Source organism: Accipiter gentilis, chromosome 24 (assembly GCF_929443795.1).
Source record: "Accipiter gentilis chromosome 24, bAccGen1.1, whole genome shotgun sequence".
NCBI classification, from domain to species: Eukaryota; Metazoa; Chordata; class Aves; order Accipitriformes; family Accipitridae; genus Astur; species Astur gentilis.
Genome location: NC_064903.1, coordinates 3,029,384 through 3,049,172, shown reverse-complemented (window position 1 = coordinate 3,049,172; position 19,789 = coordinate 3,029,384). Strand labels below are relative to the sequence as shown.

The 19,789-nt window shown below is 43.1% G+C and overlaps 1 protein-coding gene across 4 annotated transcripts in view; it reads right to left on the bottom strand.

Moving 5' to 3' along the window:
- Positions 1-8,378: 8,378 nt before the first annotated feature.
- LOC126050146 (ubiquitin carboxyl-terminal hydrolase 12-like) overlaps positions 8,379-19,789 on the bottom strand; it is a 32,712-nt gene continuing 21,301 nt past the window's right edge. For 3 of the 4 annotated variants that reach the window (XM_049827656.1, XM_049827658.1, XM_049827660.1), the window contains 4 exons: positions 18,832-18,915; positions 17,975-18,172; positions 15,913-15,991; positions 8,379-10,759 (listed from right to left, as the gene is read on the bottom strand). In XM_049827656.1, the coding sequence (XP_049683613.1) occupies positions 10,658-10,759; positions 15,913-15,991; positions 17,975-18,172; positions 18,832-18,915 (463 nt within the window). In that variant the 3' untranslated portion in view covers positions 8,379-10,657. The remainder of the gene's footprint in view (positions 10,760-15,912; positions 15,992-17,974; positions 18,173-18,831; positions 18,916-19,789) is intronic. The other variant, XM_049827659.1, reaches the window with a different exon arrangement.

Sequence of the window (19,789 nt, the reverse complement as noted above, 5' to 3'; positions counted from 1 at the left end):
ATGGGGGTTACGAGGGGCAAACCTGGGACATCTCCTTTGTTCGGGAGACACCCCTTTCCTCCCACACTTGCTGCCTCCGACCCAGCAGAGACAACCAGGAGGTATTAAGGAGGCAGGAAGAGGCTCAGCTGGTGTCACGGCTGGGCAGCAGCCCGGAGCCCACGATTTATTTATTTCCAGGCACAGTTTACACGGGTGAAAACTGCTGCAGAGATGACAGCAGAGAGCGAGGGCTGGGGGCAAGCTGCAGAGCCGCGGGCAGCAGCACCGGGCACCCCGCAGCACCCAGCACCCAGAACCCAAGGGGTTTGTCCTCGTGAAACTCACACCGGGCGTTGCAGGGTGGCCACATCCCAGAGCAGCTACCTGCTGTCCCAACTACAGAAACCAGCGTCAAGGTCGTTTTTACGTTTTATACGTGCCTTAGCGCTACGCACAACCCCCCTGCAACGTTTCCAGGTGCTTCGGGGAGGAGGATGCGGGTGAATTCCCTTAACTCAGCGTGTTGCGGTGCCGCTCCTGCGTCTGTGCTCCTCCTCTGCAGACCCCGCTGTCCCCAGGGCCGGGAGGGCTGCTCCGGCCGAAACCGCCCCAGAGAGCCCAAAACTCTGTCCTTTGGGAAGGGATCGGCAGTTCCCCATCTGCTTCATGGGGTGTCTGTCCCCAGATCTGCCTTGTTGGGTGCCTGAGTCTCCCAAATCCTGCTCTGTCTGGTCCCTGCATTCCAAATCCTGCCGCATTGAGTCTCTGCCCCTCCAAGTCCCACCTTCTTGAGTCCAAATCCCCAGATCCTGCCTCAGTGAGTCCCTGACCCTCAAATCCTGTCTCGCTGGGTCCCTGCACCCCAAGGCCCATGAGCCCAGCGGGAACAGCCATGCCCACACCCCCCCCCCATCCATCAGGGAGGGGGAAATGCTATATGGGCATGCAACTAAATGACCATTATAGCCTGGTGTGTAATTAAATCTGATCCAAAATCCCCAAGCTTGGGATAACCTGGGGCCGGGCGGCTATTTCAGCGAGGAAAAAAATCCCTCTGCTTTCCCCATCAGGTGTTTCTTGAGACACACAAGAGGGAAAATAGCTTCTTTAAATAGCCGAGCACAGGAGGTGGAAGCAGGAGGCAACCGCGCTCCCGCAGCTGGAACTGCAGCTCTGAAGGTCGGCTCCGCACACAGCCTGCGCCGGCTTCACGCCGGGATACCGCGGGCGAGCGAGCAGAAGGCTATTTTTAGCTGCTTGGCTTTTTAAGAAAACAAAACCCCATCCAGGAAAAACACCGCTGATACATTGGGAAAAATAAACTGAGCTCCAATCCCAGCCCTTGGGAGCATCCCCGCGCCCTCCTGCGCTCACAGGCGCTGCGCTGGGGTTGGGAACCGGACCTCCAGCCCTGGCTCTCTACAAATTTAGAGAAATAAAGGGGATTTTACCCCTAGGCACAGGCTGTTTGGATTGCCTTGTCTCTGTTTAACCGGAATTAGAGGTGAATGCTCTCACCAGGGTCAGAGCTGCTACTTGGCGCACAGACCGGGCGCTAGATGGATGCGTTAACGCGTGCCTCGGCTAAAACCTTGAGCGAGTGCGGAAGGGGAGGGGAAGCAGACGGCAGCGAGGGTTTGTTTGTGGAGCACCCACAAAAAGTGGGGCCAAGGCTGCCTCGCGAGCCCAAGGCAAGGCAGGAACCCCACCATGGTAGCCTGGCTCAGCCCTTTGGGATTGTTTCGGATTTGGAGCCGTCCCTCACGGGCTGGACGCCCACTCGGTGCCTCGGGTCCATCTCCGTGCCGGGCTGGCAGCCGTGATGCCCCTGTACTTACACGACCAGGCAAAACCAGGGGTCTATTTTTTCCCCCTGAACTATAGTATTTCCATCCTCAAAACCTTTCAAGGCGAGCATGACCCTGGCACCCGCAGCAGCACACGGAGTGTGCCGCAGTCCCGGTGCCAAGTCCTCACTTTCCCCACGTCCTGCAGTGGGATGGGTGCTGGTCCCTGGCCCCTGCCAGCCATGGGGCACAGGAGGAACCATCTTAGGAGAAACAACCCCAAAACAGGGTGGTTTGGCTACTCCAGATGCCCCGGCAAGGGACAAAACCCTGACAGGGAAGCAGGGCTGTGCCTGGGCAAGGCAACCCGCTCAGCAGGATAAATAAGAGTTAATACACAACCAGAGCCGGCTGGACATCCCTCAGCCAGACCATCCGGCTCATCCCTCCATCTACTGCTCCCGACTCGCTGGCAGCTCCGTGGCGGCCGCCGACAGCTTTTAAGAACCCTGAGTAACACTGCAGCGAGGGCAACAGGAGAAAAAGAAAATGCCCGGCTTCTCCCGGCACCCGAGGAAGAGGCGATGCCGCTCGAGCGGTGCCAGGGAAAGCAGCAGCTGACGGTGCCGACCCGGGGAGCGTTGGCTGCCGGGGGGGCAAGCGGTGGTTTGAAGCCATCAAAGACGTACAAGTCGAAGGGAGACCTCCCTAAACGCTTCCCACCAGGGGTTGGAGGAAAATCAGGGTGGAAATGGATGAAATGCAAAGCAAGACAGCGTTAATCATCCCTAAACCTACAGCGGAGAGATGGAGAAGGGATCTGCAGGCCAGGAGAGCGGCTGCTTGGTGATTTGGGGGCATCCCAGCCACTTGCATGAACGCTCAGAGGAGAGCCGGCTCCCTCCCAGCAAGATTCGCCAGCCCGGCCTGTTATTTTTTTCAGTGCTGAGATATAATTAGTGCCAGTTCTTCAGGAGCTGTCACTCACCATCATGCAACGTTTGCTTTTCTTAGGAATATGACTAACTGGCAAATGATTAAACACACTCGGGGAAGGAGGAGGGAGAAATTTTCTTCTTCCCTGGGAAGAAAAAAAAAGCCCAACAACTTCAGGAGCCACTTTGCAGTCCCAAAGAGCGGAATAAACCTTGACAGGGCTCGAGGAGGGATGCACGAGCCACCCATCAGTCACACCGGGCAGCCTACAGCTCCTCCCAGCTCAAGGATGCTCGGAGCCACGGCCGGGGCGGTGGGAGTCACCGAGACGCTCGTAACCACAGCTGTTCTGCAGAGATGCGACCATAGCAAAAAGTCAAGCCGCCTTCCTGCCAACCTCCTGGTTTTCCCTTCCCCTTTTCCCCATCGCTCGCACCTACACACAGTGTTGAAGAGGATGCTCTCGTCGGCGCTCCCTCCCAGCGGAGCCCTTTTAACACAGCGGGTTTCTCGAAGCTTGTCTCCTCGCCACTGTTGCTTCGAGGAAGGATGCGTCTCCCGGGGACCGAAGGCAGCGCCGCTCTAATTACTGCCCTTTAGCTGCGACCCGCAGCCCGCGCTGCAACCGAGAGCCCAGCTGTGGCCTCCGGAGAGCCCAAAATTGGATCCCGCTCTTTCAGATGGGTTATTTCGGAGAGGTTTTATGTTTTGTTGGAAGATATTTTTAGAAGAGGATAATGCGGTTGCCAGCTCTCACGGGAATCCTTCTGTCCCCGAGTCACGGCTGTCGAAGCACTTGGCTCAAATTGTGGAGAAACAGCATGGAGAAGCTGGTTTCCCAAATCCAGTAACCTCCTCCTGTTGGGGGATGAATGGGAAGCTTTGGCAAAACCAAAGCTTGGCCTGTCTGCTGGGTCTGAGGCTCAAGAAGCTGAGAGGCCCCAAAAATTTAAACCTAGGTTTATATTCAGCTTTATATCACCCATGAGAAACCAGGCAAATAAGGGTAAAATCTCCATTCAACTCTTCACTTAACGGTCTGTACCTTAGGGATAAGTTAATGAAAATATTTCCATTTTCCTCTATCTGGTGACTTCCCACATCCTTTAATGCCCCTTCCTGGCCTGAAGACTCGCTCTCTGATCCTCACCACCCTGCGCTTGTCCCCACGTTTCAGGGGACATCCCGAGTGCCTGGCAGGAGGCTTTGAAAGGTGCCAGCGAGTGCCCTTGGCACAGGGGCAGGGAGGTGTCGGGGCCGTTCCTCCACCCACATCGGGAGCAGGTACCAGCGTGGTTTGGCTCTTCTATGCTGAAGTGATGGCAAAGAATTTTAAAGGAATAAACTGGATTTTTTCCAAACTCAGAGCCTTTTGCTTGGAGAAATATTGTGACTCAAAACCTGAAACTGAACAGTTTAACTTTAAAAAAAAAAAAAAATAAAAAATGAGGACTTGGAAAGGATTGCCAAGAATAACACTTTTTCCCCATCACCACCACGTGCTCTGTCATGTAATTTGTTGCGTCCTTGCCAGGGAAGAGCTGAGGGTTTGCTGGCACGAGGGTGGAAGCAAAGGGACCCGGAGGAGTTTTGTAACAGAACAATCTTGGCGTGGAGGTATTTTACCTTGGCTTGTCCGGGTGACAGGGAAGGGGGGCCTCCAGGTGTGGCTCGGACTTGAAAAAACACACGACAACTTGATGGTGCCCCAACTGCAACCAAACATCCACCCCCAGGTGTTTTGACGCCGCAGAGACGTGCTGCCAAGACCAGACTTTCCACCTGCCACAGCCCCCCGAACACGCAGGGTCCCCACGACCTGCGAAGACACTGCTGCAGACCTGATGCCTTCCAACCATCGAGCCCATTTTAAATTGCCCATTGCCAAGAGAAAAAGGAACAACAGACCCAAATTGTAGGGGACGCAAATGAGTCAAGACAAGGAGGTCTCACAAGGTCTGAAATCTGTGCCGACACCAACGTGAGGTTCCTGGCCAAATACATCTCTCCTGCGCGCTTTGACGGGGCTCTATCACACAAGGACCTCCGAGATACCAACCCTCTGCCCCCACTGCCTCTGGGCACAGACGGCCCCGCACAGCAGAGCTTCCAGATGTGGTTTCCCTTCCTTTGGGCCATCCCTTCCCTCCCTCCATTTTTTCACGGCACGGTCCCTGCCTTCTGCTTTACAGCGCTGCAGTGACTTGTTGCAGTAGATGCAGGCTGCTTCTTACGGAAGGAAACGAATGCACTAATAGAGTGCTAATTAGGATACTTAATTACAAAGTTATTCAGCTCCTGCTGAAAACTGCCCGCTATTTTCTTTTGTGGCTACACCTAGGGGTAGACAGAAGAAATAGCTTCAGCTGCGTGTGACCTTATCTTCATCCGTGGCCGTGGTCCAGTGGTCAGTAGCAGGCGGAGGTTCACTCTAGCTGGTCAGCTGGAGCTCCTGTTAGCTTGTCCCTTCTAAGTCCAGGCCTTAAAGCCAAGTAAGTGTCTCTTTCCACCTCTATATTCCTCTGCCAATATATTTTGCAACAGCAGCTACGCTCCAGATGAAAACCATCTTGAAAAGGAAATGAACTCCGGGTAGATCTGGGGACATTCCCAACTCCAGACGCAGCTCTCAGCCCCCATCCTCGCCCTTCTCCCCTTCCTTTGCAGGCTTTCTCTAATTCTACACTGCCTGTGACTTGGGAGATCGCCAGGGAAAACCCAGCTGGGACTATCTGAACTTTTTTTACACGAATCATAGCGTAACCTCTGCCTCCATCGCATGCCCCAGCTTTGGTGCAGCTCCCTGGGGCTGGATCCAGGTGCAGAGGACGGTCCTCAGCAGCATGGCACCAAAAGCATTTTGCCCTCAATAAAATCTGGGCCAACGTATCTAGAGTAAGACTTTGGGGGCCCTGATATTTTAAGGCCTTCATAAATCCTTTCTTAGCTTTGCCCTTCAGGTCCAACTCTTCCTCTTGGGGTTTCTAAGCTGCCCTCTCTTTCAAGACCCCTGGGCTTCACTCCCCATCCGAACCGACGCTGGCTCGTGGGTCCAGTCCCCATCACGCCACGTGGGTCTCGGAGAGCATCTGTTCCCACACCCATCATCTCCCATGTTCCAGATCCATCTCCCCAGACCAATACACCCTGCCATGGCACGAGGCACCCTGACGAAGGGACGAGTTACCAACCACAGCTGCTGGAGACTCTTCGTTTTCCTCCAGAACCGGCAGGTTCCACATCAAGGCAGCGCAGCGGCCTCATGCTCTCCCTGGCCCGAGTTCCCCGGCACCTCGCTCTTCATCTCCTTTGGGAGGCAGCTAACACACCGGCCTCCGAACGGCATTCTGCAATTCTGCTGCTCCCTGCATCAGCCCTTTCCTTTTGGGGACCGTGGCAGGAAAAGGGGCTGCCCATCTCTCACCTCCTAAATGCCATGTTCCACCTCTCCAGGCCCAGCTGATCTCATTACACTTTCTTTTCAAGAAAAAGCTTTGCAGGAGGTGACCAATTATCCTACAACAAGGTCCTAAAGTCAGATTTTTGCCTTCTGCACCTTTTAGTAGTTTCTGGACAAAAATTCAGAAGATTGTACTGTTCCTGATAAAAATGAAGGGGAAAAACAGTTAAGTACTTCAATGCCAATAACCGCTACAGTCGTTTTTGTGTTTGTTATTTGTATTAAGGAGCTTTTAGAACAACTGACAACCGCTGAAGGTGCTCTTTATTAGCAAATCGAATTACACGCTGCCACTATGTAACTCACCCTTCCCTTCCAGGGCTTTCTCCCTCGCTCCCGGTGCAGCGCAGACACACGGCACACACTGCAACAGGTTCATACAAGCAACAACAGCCTGACGGGGAGGCAGGAGCCCAGGGTCCAACGCTGCTGCGGGCTCTGTTGAACATACAGAGTACATACATGCATACATACATACATACTCTCTAAGCAGCGAGATCCTCGCGCCGGCCTAGAGCTGCTTGGTTGTTCTGCTTTAACGCAAAAGGAGCTCCCCAGACGCGACAGAGCCAGCACGCAGCCCCTCCAAACACGCGCTGACACAAAGGCGAGTTAGTTAAAATGAACAGCCAGATGGCAGAAAGGATCAAACCATTTTCCTTTGCAAAGAATTGTCTTCAGAATAGAAGGACAAGACGACCCTCACACTATCCCACCCATGCTGCTTCATTTTTAACCTTACAGACTCCAAACTATCGGTTAGAGACATCTAATCCCATTCGGCTGCTGCTTTCAGGAACCAGACAAAGCAGGCTGGCTGGGGAGGTGGAAACAAATTCTGTAGATAGGACTGATTTTGCAGGAGCAGGAGGGAAGCAGACAGAAGTAGCCTGAAGGTTAATTAGTGCAGCAACAGCAAATGCTAGCAGGACTTTACATGTTGAGAATTAATTATGTTTCGGGGGATCGTTTCCTTTTGATGAATGCCGAGGACTACAATGGGAAGGTTTTACTTGTCTCAGGGGCCTTTGTTAGTCTATTTTCTTTCTTGTACCAATCAAATACGATTTGTTTTAAACATATCCTAAATTGAGCTGGCATGGTGACTTTAAAAGCTCCTGCTGGTAACTAGAACACGCCAAGCACAAACACCACTTCATAAACAACCTCTGTTTCCGAAGTCTTTAGGGCAGAGCCTCTCCACAAACAAACTGCAGGATCTGCTGAATTAGAAGAAAAATAGCAACACGGGGTGCATTCTGCTTCAGCTGCTGGTTAGCAGAGACCCACAACAATCGCGGGATGGTCTTCACCCTCACTCCAGTGCGAGGTTCTGGAGAAGACCTGAAGTGACAAGACCAGCCCCCAAATCCTAATATCAGTCCTGCCTTACTGGTACTTAAAGCTAAAACCACATTGCTTTTAGACGTTCTGATTTTGGTTGTTTGCCCTCAACAAAATTAATTCTGGGCAATACTCTTTCTAAAGTGACTGAAAGTCAACCTCACGTTCACTAGAGTTAAAATTAGCTCCATTTATTTATTGCTGATGTGTGACCCAGCAGGGCAAGAACCAGACAGTATTTTGGATTTAAGATGTGTCTTTACAGAGCAGCTGTCATTTCCAAATCTCATTTCCTTCTATTGCGTTCTGACCTAGTCCCACAAATTCCTACTCACAGGAGCAGCCTTTGATCAAATTTTCCCCATATAAAAGCGAACTCCAGCAAACCACACAGAAATGAAGACCTGTCCTGCAATGAACCTGGAAAGCTCCAAGCATATGGTACTATTTTTGCTTTTAAATATCTCTGTTCCAGATCAGTCAGATAATATTTGCAACAGTGTCTTACGGAGTCCGACAGCAAGGGGTGAAAGAGGGAGAAGGAAAAAGGCAATCACAGGGAAAGGCAAGGGCAGAGCTACAGGGGATGATGAAGAGATTAAGGAATACCAGCAGTGGGATGGGTGTCAGGGGAAAAGGCCCTGGGTAACCTCTCCTTGGTTTACCAGCACATCAGTTATAATCTATGACACTGAATTATTCATTTCTCTTGGTTTAAACCGCTTGTGCACAGGTTATATGCATGCAAATACAGCGGGGTTGCAATCCCTCAGCCAGCAGGGAGGGAGGAGCTAAGGAGAGAGAGCAACTAAACAATTACTTTTCTTTCTGCCTCAGAATGAAATTCAAGGAAAAGCATTTGGGCCATGTGCATTTGATCATACATGACCTTTATTGGAGACAGGTGGGGTCATTTATTATACAGAAGTAACATCACACCATTCTCTTCCAATTTAATTCCTTTTAGTCTCCTTATAAATCTGTAGCAAAAGTGCACTTTTAACAGTTTTTAATCTATAGTATATATCTTTCAATATTATCTCTCAAGTCAGGTATTTTATTTGTAAAAATGTATCACCAGATATACAAAATACATGTCTAGTGTACTACATTAATTTTTTGTATTTACTGTTTAGATTATTTTTAACTCAGTGCTCTCTTTTTCATTTTTTGCAAGACTTAGTGATGACAGTCTTCTGGTAGCGCCACCAGGAGAGGACTCACAGCTTGTGTGTGAACAAGGGGAGAAGACTCTTAGCCAGGAACAATTTTCACACAATAGGAACAAGATGACAAGAACGTTTGCTGTTATTGAATATGTCTCTTAAAATGACAGTACTCTGTATAATAAAAAATAATTAAAAAACCCAATGTCCATATTTTATCTTCTGGAAGAGGAGATGTGCCAGGAGAATGGAACCTATACCCGGTTGGAATACAATGGTAATGATTAATTTGCATTTTGAAGACAGGAGTTAATTGCTAACATTACGATTCTGGTCATGATAAGAAGAAACAGATACATACAGCCACCACAACAAACTGTTCGTGAAATGCTGTTTTCCTGAGGACAATATTTTGGTAAAATATTTGATATCCTGTACAAGCCACAGAATTGCATAAGTTAAATGTCCTCAAGAACAACAATCACCGGTATAGACCACGAACGGCTGTGCTGGGAACAATCACACAGAGGACAGCTCTCATGTTACCTAACAAGATGAAGAAAGGAAAATATTCATTTCCACCGGTAGTTTAGAGCCAGCTGCAACAAGCTTTGGCACGGCAACAGGACTTTTCAAAAAGAAAATTACAGAAGATTTTCTGAGATTTCTTACAAACTTCCTTAGTCTTTTCTTTCTAGTTATCCTTGAGATTATAATATATACACATGTAACGGATAATTACTTAATTTCAGTCTTCAAAAGACTTAACAATTTCCCCTGTTAAGCAAGGCCTATAGAGGTAAAACAGATCAGAAGCAATTTTAGGGGGTGTTATGATTCCCAGATCGATACAAACATTACCAACAGATGATGAGGAACACTTAGCAAGGTAATGTCTGGGTTGGTTGGTTTGTTTTCCTTCTTATACGTTCATTATTTTGAAGACTAAGAACAACTGGATTAGTTACATAAATAATGCTTCCCTTGGTTAACCTTCACAATTAGTGCTGTTTCTGTGTATTAGCATAGATTCAAAATGCTAGTTGCATCAGTTTACTATGTATTCAATGAAATGTTGAACAGATCCTGTTTCAGAATGAGGGCACTTTTGGTTTATGCAATAGCTCCAAGAAATGCTTGTAACTACAAACTTTCTACAGCAACTGGTTGCCAGACATATTCCTCAAAAGGTAACTGCTTTTCTGCTCCCCTTAAATCTGCAGCAACGTGGCTTTGAGTCAAAACTTCTGCTTCAAAAGAAAAACGCACAACAGACTAGGCTGAATATGGATAAAGTTCTATACCTTCTGAAGAAGAAACAGAACAATAAAAATAAAATTAAGCAGTGCTGTTAGTGTTATCTAAAACCAAGATAATGCATAATGGGGAAATTTACAATGCTGCAGAGAGAGTTTTTGTCTGGGTTTTTTGTTGTGTTTTTTTTTTTATATATAAAAATTACAGACTTGACATTTCCAATATGTCTTAGCTTTGTACTGCTTCTCAAGTCTGAGTCACCAAAAATATCCAGCAACCAGCTGCTGTTCATATCCTAAAATATGCCTTCAGCTGACACTGAATATTGAAATCATTCTGCTAAAATACAGAAAAACGACGATGGTAGAAACCAAGGTATAGCCTCAGGCCAACATTAAATGGTAAAAATTCTACAATGCTACTTTTAAATCTCTTCTTCAGTTCATGAACAAATAAGCAGCCAGGTTTCAAGTAGAGGTAACACAGATTTTGGAAGATAGCACGTAAAAAAAGCCCAGAAAGAAAACTGGAACAAAAGCTCTTCTTGTTACGGCAGTCAGCACTAATCCTCCACGAAATGGCAGGGAGAAACCTTTATTCACCCTGCTGGATCTGTCCTGGTCCTACAGCAACAATGAGGAACTGCTTCTGCTGTCACAAATATGTTCCATTTGGACATATCTTGATCCCTTTTTTCTTTTATTTGTATACATGTATCTTTTGTCTTAGTCTCTTGACTGGTAGAAGAGGATATATCCAGATTCTGAGTTTTTTGAAATGTCTGATGTTAACCCATAGAATTCTTCGATGGCCTGGGCATCAATTTTCTGAAAATTAATGAGAATCATAATTAGCCTCATTCAAAACACCACCCTAAGAAACCCTTTCCCAGACAAAGCATTATTTTCAGTTCTTGGAGGTGATGCTGGAAAGCCATGTAGTATTAATACAGCAATATTTCAGTATCATTGAATCCAACCAAATACAACAAAACATTTTTTCCACTTAATACCTTATTCACTATGGAAAAATAAGAAATCAAGATGAAATAATAAACCTCTCAGAAGTGGTGCACTCTTAAGCTGGACTATAAAAAAAGGGATCCATGAAAATGTATCCTTGAAAGAGTACATGACATTTTTATATTTGCTTTCTCATTCAGACTGGTGTTACCTTTCCTGACTAAAGGTTTGTAATGTAAATGACAAAAAGCAGTCACTGATCAGCAAAGAAGATTTTTGTACAGTTGGGAGTACGGAAGGACCACCTTCAGCAGATTTAACATTCAGCTAAAATAACGTCAGATTTTAAAGTTCTTGTGACCCTCTTACGTAGAGAAGTCCTGCAAGTCCTACTGGTAATTATACCATGAAATCTGTTGATCTCATCTGATTATGATCTTCTGGTCTTATGAGAGCTTTCCTTTCTTTGGATTTGCTGGTACAATGCCTACTGCAATATTAACACAAGGTTTGTATTTTAAGAGAAATAAATTATTTGCTATATTAATAGAATTAAATGGTCTGCTTATATTTCAAGTTGTGAAATATGTGCAGAAAAGCAAATTTTCATTTTATACTCCAACCAGCAAGGCCTGAAGGGCATATTAAAGGGCTTTTAAAGATGCAAGTTCTACAGTCTTGATCCCGCTCCTGCGAACAATTGGCTTCACATTACTGAATTTGATTCTGCAGTCAGTGGAGAGCAAGCGTAGAGACCAAAACACTGAAATAAAATACTCCCTGAAAAACGACCTGTGCTGCTCAGCACTCCACTGTGGTTTAGTATTTTAAAATACCTCTAGGACTCTGGATCCACAGAGATGAGAGGCTGAAGCAGCCAGAATTTGTTGTGGAGGACCAAAGGGAGACTAGCCTAAAGTTTCCCTTTATTCCCCAAGGAATAAAGTTTAGGAAGCAAAGAAATGTTCAGAATACAAGAGGCTCTGGGTTGAACAGCTGCTTTGATCACGAGAGGGAGTAGCAGAGACCAACTTTTGCTTACATCTTAAAAGAAAGGGATCACGCTATGACTCCATCAAGGAGCCTCTTGAGCTACAGAATCTATTTGGCAGTGTGCTAAATCATGGCTCAGTGAACAGACCTCAGCATCACCAGCAAACACAAAAGCACTGGTTTCTCTAAGTGGCACTGCCAAACAACCTGCAAGTTTAGGCCATCCTTTTCCCAGCCTTTTTGAAGCACAAGAAAAACAGACATAGTCAGTAAGCTTCCAGAAGATACATCAACCGCAGGACAGAGCTGCAGAAATTCTCCCTTGAATACTTGAATAGCTTTGTTAAACCCTTTCTGTTAAAAAAATAAATAAATAAAATGGGGGGGAACCAAACAGATGTTTTGTCTTTCTCTCTTCTCCATTCAAGGACTTCAGAGAAGCTGAAATACCGTACAGAGGGTTTTTGCATTTTCACACAATTTATTAACATAATGTCTACTACAAACTGTTAGATACTCATTTTAACAGAAAAATAGCAAAAGAACATTCTTCAGTCCTTGTAATATATTTAGCAGACAACTCAAACATGTTTTATTTTAAGTGCCAACTAACTTGCCATGCAATCAAGTCTATTTGCACTACTCATTTTGAATGCAACTCAAACATTTCACATATATTAATTCATCCTACAGATATTTATAGTTTTATCATGGCAAAACTGACTTCCTTCTTTAATTTCACTATTCACAGAAAACACAGTGGAACTGAAAGAGGATTATATAGCCTCTATTCTTCCCATCTTTAGTTGACCACACATATTGTGGACAGCAAAGTTTTACCCAGTTGCAGCTTCAGAGTAACAACCAGTTGACGGTTTCGCAACTACTTTTAGGATTCTGCAGCCGCACCTGGTATTAAGAAAATTTTTCCTGTTAACTGAGCTTAAATATCCTTTGCTCATTTCCAGACAACTATTCAGGTTCCCCAAACAAAATCCTTTTCTTGCATACCATTCATAGCATTCAGCTGAATGCTGCAAATCTCCAAACAAATATTTAAGCGAAGACATACAATCATTCTCCCCCTTTTCTCAATTTGGAGAACGCCCTGGATGGACACTTTTCCATCTCTATTTCACATAAACATTGTCACTGTGATGTATCACTCTAATCATGATCTAATAGCCAGAGATCACTTACTCAGGTTTCTCAATTAATTTTGCTTGGCGCAGTAACCCATTTGGACTGATCTGTCTCCTGGATTTGATGCAGTTGCTTTTCACATATGCTGTAGTATGTTTGATTATCATCTATCTTCAATTTAATTGAAAGTTGGCCTTCCAACCACATCCAAATAGATAAATAAATATGATTTCACCACTTCTGACATTTAGTGGGTAATAAAGATAAACTACTTCCGATTGACAGTTTGGAGCTATTAATTCATATCACTTGCCAAAAATGCAACAAAGCTTTTTCACTGTATTTAAGGGGAAAAAGCTTTCTCCTGTGTTCTCTTTCAGTTGCACTATCTGTATACAGGTACACATCTTCTTGGACTCATCTTCTGAAGTCGGCTGACTAATACCTGTTTTGTTACGTAGCCAGTTCACACCTAGAATGTTAAGTTTCCAAAGCTTAAACAAAAAAGAAAGAAAAAAAAAAAATCTGCTTTCAGGTTCTCTCTGAAGAGTAGAAGGCTCCTGTGGTTAACCCTCAAACCAGAAACTTATGTTGAATTCATGCTTTAGGGGATTTGAGGCTTTGGGGGTTTTTTGCCACTCCATTTTTGAGGAGAGCCTCTGTAATGTCATACACAGCAACAGATTTCCTGTAGTGTCACCTTATGGCCAATCACAAGCAGTTTGAAAATAGTACTTGGTCAAGTTCAGAGTAAGTATTTAAACCTCTTTAGGCAGCAGATGGAACTGACAAAAGTGGTTGCGGCTTTACTTCACTTTTTCAGTGAATAGCCTACAGCACTAGTAAGGAACTAATTCTCAAGAGCTGATGACTAAGCAGGGAGAGAGAACAGATGAGTAAAACTGCAGCTACTTCTTCCAGCAGCCTGTAGCATCAGGAAAGAGCGAGCTGCCTCCACTATCCTGTTCTCCTCAATGACTGCATCGCCAGAAATTCAGGTGAGTTCTAGAAGGTTGAGGAAAGAGAAAGGATGGTACTTCCTAGGCAGATGAAGGCGAGAGGTAAGCTTCACACACTTAGAAGGCAGGAGCAGCTACAATGGACAGTCAGGAAAGAGATCCTCTGGGACAAACCCAGAAGGAATCCTTATGCTACACTCTCCAAAGAAGGTCAAGGAGCAACTGTTCATCAGAAAAGGCCAATGATCTCAAACGACTCATGCAAAACTCATGGGCAATTTCTCATGCCCTCTACTGGTAGGAAAAACAAAGCCTACATTTCACAGAAAACAAACGACACATGCAAACGCCAGCCAGGGAGAATCTTCTAGCAGGAAATGGAATCTTAAACTTCCAGATCCACAGCTGGCGCAGAGGTAGTGCTACAGGACAGGCCTACATTGCTTATCCTAATCAAGACAGTGAAATCTCAAAGAACTATGGAAAGACAAAAAGTAGACATTTCAGATCAAAGAGCTTTATTTTTACAGCATTTTAGATAAACTCTGTAAAAGAGATGAACTTAAAAAAAGAAAGCCATGATTAAAGTTAGAAAAGCAACTTAAAGGAAAAAAAAAAAAAAACAACCAACCCTCCAGGAGAAAGGAACTACATTCTAGCTTACTTGTGACAGCTCCTTGAATTTATTGCCCAGTAACAGACAGCGCATATTTAAAAGCTATGTTTTGGCACATCTACAAAAGTGCCAACAGTGTTTGCAGATAAAAAGAAATTCTGTTTTGACCTAAAAGCTAAGATACAACAGAGAAATGACTGATAGAAAACAAATATAGAACCACAAGATGGTTACTTTACATCTACTTTTAAAATGTAAAGTTTACTTCCTGGATGGAAAAGACAGTGAAAAGTTGCATTTAAAAATACTGAAGTGAACACTACTTCCAAAATTAGCTGACACAATTATGTACTTCATCCATGACAGAAGCAGAGGAAAATAACCCTCAAAATATAATAATGGGAGAAAGGCAACTGTTCATAGTCATACAAGCTATCCAAATCACCAGGAAATCAGCCCTGATGCTCAAAGCTAAGCAAAGATTTAAACAAACAAACAAACAAAAAAAAAACAGAAAAAGAAAAAAGAGAATGTACTACATCATCTTTATTTCAACAAAATCAAGGATTTTGCTGTACCTATTTAGACATTTAGCATCAGGCCTTAATCATGGGATCTCAGAAGCAAACAGTACATTTTCATCTCTATGAAAAACAGTTCTACTGTGGCATTTGTTCTATGGTTTGATATTTGCTTAATTATGTGAAATACATGGATATATAAATATTTTGGATATTAGTCTTCACAGATATGTTAGTATAGGAAGGAAAGCAAGGAAAAATTGGCTTGAGCAGACTGTTTAAACATTATTGCAAATAGCCCAAACATCTTTGTATACTCTCAGGACCTTATTACAGTCTCCTAAATTTTTTTTATAGTTTTTCTACACTTCAATTTGTTGGGGAAAACTGCCTACAAAAAAAGATTAGAAGTTCTTACATGCAGTGCTGAAATGCAACTAGCACAAAGCAAGTTAACAACAAAAAGGAGCCCAAAAGGTGGGCTGAAACAAGAGCATTTCAGATCTTGAATAAGACAATTGTGGTATTTCAGCCTGAACAGGTGCACGACACGCCATGTCTGAGGTGTCAATACAGTCCTCGTGTTTGTTTGCCCTTCTCCATACTACTTCTATAACAAAGATGCACAAAAATGCTGAAGTTTACTTTTTAAAAGGTCCAGAACTATTCTGTGCACAGGTTTTGCTGAAATACTTTCATGGGTGCAAAAGCTAATCCCAGACACAAAAACAGAGCTGGGGAGTGAAGCTGTCTACACTTCTTTTCACCATGTAATAGCATACCTACCTCTACAATGTCATCATCAAACAGCAACCAAAAGCCATGGCTCTTCACAATGGTGATATAATGTCCACGATTTGGACCACTGCCAGAAAAAAAGGATTGAAGACTTATTACTCTTGTGCTACAAAGGTAGGACCACTGGTCTCCTGGGTGATTTTAGCTATTACTGGCAGAGTTAGATTTCCTGGCTCTTAACGTTGTCTAATACTCATAACATTGTTTAGGTTCTTGGACTTTGCCAAACTGCTCAAATTAAAATTTCTCTTTGCTACTTACCAAATACAATATATTCAAAATACACTATTTTGTAAACATTTCATATAGTCATTCATATATTTCAAAAAAACAAAATTAAAAGCCAATTATTTCAATCACTGTTCTGTTGCATTCACCACTGCTGAGTATTTTGACCACTGTTCAAAAATTTTAATAACTGTCTGAAATATTTTATTTGCACAGGGGATATTTTTTTAATTCTTAGTGTGGTTTAGCCCACAGCTGACTGCAGACAGGCTTTCTGTGATTGCTGTTCCTGCTTTTCTGGTGGCAGTTTCCCAGTCTGATTTTATCTCCTACATCCTGAATGCTTACCTTGAAGGGAAGGGACAACAAAATGACCTAAATCAAAGGAAGATGGATCTGCAGAGTAAAGGCAAGCAGATTGCCCTGAAAAGGCAGTGGTTTGAGGTAATAAGCTATATGGATGGAAAACTAAGAGCTATCAATCAACTAACCTCGAATTCTGAAAGCACAGTCCAGGGACACAGTCGGGGGGATAAAGCACAGCTTTACTTTTTACTTAGAATCTATACAAGGCTTTAAAATGACCTATATTCATATCAGTTTTAGGCAAAAGAAAGTACTTCTCTAGTCCTTCCAGAATCATTCATATACTTAAACACATTACCTGCCACAGAATGAAACTTCTTTGTTTAGGGCAACTAAATGAAAAGTAAAACTATAAGGGCAAAATATTTAAAACAAGTTCTGAGAAATCAAATGTTTAGAAAATATAGTTTATCTCAAGCCTTTGGTAAGTTCCTAGTAAGAACTGAAACCAGAAGAGTCACAGGACTCCTAAAAGCCCCATATAAGACAACAGGTTTGAGAAGAAAAAAACAAAGCCATTTAATACATCTGAATTATTAATCACCATTGTTAAAACAGATAAGTATAGTTACAGGTATAGCAAATTAAGAATCTACATAAGAAAATGCATAGGATGAGATCTTAAAATGATAAAAATAAATAAAAAATAGCGTAACTGTACCACAGCAGAAATCACCTAGAATTATATGTAGTTTATTTATACTAAATCTATGTAATATTAGTGTGTTGATTATATTGTCTTGCTCCTCACAAAGATGTTTCAAAACATTTATGTGCTGTAATAACTTACTACTTTAAAACTCTCACTTCCAGAAGGTAGTTATAAATATTTTTTTCCCTTCCATGACTGCTTTTTCCCCTAAAAGTGCTTAAAAAATTTTCATCTTTGCTTTTAGAAACAGAATTAAAGCCACTACAACAAAAAAATTTTAATTAAAAGAATAAGGATATTTTTAAAAATCAGCAGTACACAGCTTATTCCACATGGTGGCACCAGCTTCTAAAAAAATTTCAATGGTTTAGCAAGTAGTAACATGAGAACTGTAACTTAATTCTGTTTTAATAAGTGTTTTTCCAATATTTGTTTTTATTTCATTTAACTTTCCTGGAAAGTAGGGTTGGGGGTGGGCGTTGTTGTTTTTGTCTTTTTTAAAGACTGGTCTTACTTTGATACAGCTCAAAGAAAAAACTTGTTTGAATTGCCACCATATTTGAAAGGTGATAGAGTAAACCTTACACTGTGTACTCAGAAATCAAAATTTAAAACAGTAAGAAAGTAGTAAAAAAAGACTGAAACACTTTAAAAAAAAATATTTTGAGACAACTAGCTCTGATGCTGCTTAGCTTGCTCCCATATTGTCAGCCACTGTACTGTTATAATATGGCACATGGACGACAGACTCCTTTTAAATTTCAAGGAAAGGCATTTAAGGTCCAAAGAACAAAACCAACATACCTGCCACAGTGAACAACTACAGCCACAAGGTCATACATTCTGTCAGGATTTGTAGCATCTCCTGAAGTGTTAAAGAGCCGGAGCTCCAAGGGAAAGACTACACGGTAGGAGAGTTTGGTGTATCGATGCAGCTGGTCCATGTATTTGAACCTTTTTAAGTGCAGAGCTAGAATCATGGGCAACTTTTTCACTCTCATTCTGAACCACAAAAATATGTTAAACAGAGAACAAGGTATTAGCAGATCACCTGACACACAGCTTTGTTCAAGAACAGTTTCAATATGAAGAAGCTTCTTAAAAGGCATCTAAAATGTTGATGAAGACTTTCAGAAGGCTGCTTTCCTCATGTATATTCCAGTGAGAACAGGCAATATTTATTCTGAAAGATTAACTACACAACTGACATCTGAATGCAGGACAACTGTCTATGTTGAAAACATCAATTTTTCATCACATCAATGGGAAGAAAAAGATGGAATAAATCTGTCTTGCTGCTCTGGCTGTGACCAAGTATAAGGCGAGAAATAAGATTTTTGTATATAGTATTCATAGTGAAAGCAGATGGGATGGTGTTCGGTGGCTTTAAGCTGATTAATGCTAACTGGGGAAAATGCGAATGTCTGGAAGCACCAGATATAAGCTCTTCTGGGAGGAATACAAAATTAATCTCTTAATTTCTCTCTGATAAGGTTGCCACAAAGTTACTTGGTCTCTCCACTTTTCCTTACTCCCTTCCCCACCAAACACAGACCTAAACAGTCTTATATTTTCTTTTTACTGAATTCACAAGGCATATTTTTCCAACAGCTGCCTATTTTAAGAGAACATTTACATTAGCCTGAATATTTGAACCTTACCTCTTCTGTGCTTCCTGTTTACTGCGGCACTGCTCACAATAGTATTTATATTCACTGCATAGAGTTTCAGTATTACTAAATCCTCTGTGGGTAGAAATGAAGGAAAAGTCAGATAAGCAGGGATATCCAGTTAAAAGGTACTGCTAATAACGCTGAAAAAACGCAGAGTACACAAGGAAGATGAAATCCCTCTTATTCACATCACTCATACCTCCCAAACACATTTTAGGTGTATTTGTCCCAGTCTTGGGATGTAGTATCAATGCTCTGCTGGAAAAATCTGGAAATTAAGTATTAACTGCATACTTTCTGGGCAGGAGTCAAACATGATAGGTAGTAAACAGCAATAAGGTGACTGTGTTTTGTTTCCAGAGGTAGCCACTCTATGTTTTCTTTGGTGGCAGACGTTAAATGTTAAGACCTATAGCTATTAGCCATTGACTCACCAAAGTCTGGATTATCTTTCAGCTCCTAGCAATTATACATCCATTATCAGCTATTAAAAAGCCAGATGCTCTATGCAACTTGCAGTATCCTAGCAGCTGATAAGCCTTGGATCTAGCAGTCAAATACATAGAGCAAATTTTCATCAGCAAAAAAACCACATCAGACCACAAACATCAGGACCAGACAACTGAAATGCAACAACAATATTAAAATAAACAAGGATTTATTATGAAACCAAACATACCATGTTCAGTTTTGATAAAACCTATGTTGTAACAAATTAAAATCCCCATAAAAGAAAGTGAAAATCAATCTTACGTACCACTATGAAATCATCGTATTCATTAACTACTAAAAACCACTAAGAAACTAACAGCTTCAAAAATCCACAAGAAAGATAAAGCAAACAGCACTCTGAACAGAATGTATTTTACAATAAGTCAAAGCCTAAAACTATTGCAAAATAGAGCAACTAAGCTACGCTCTTTCCTTCTGACCAATGGGAGGTATT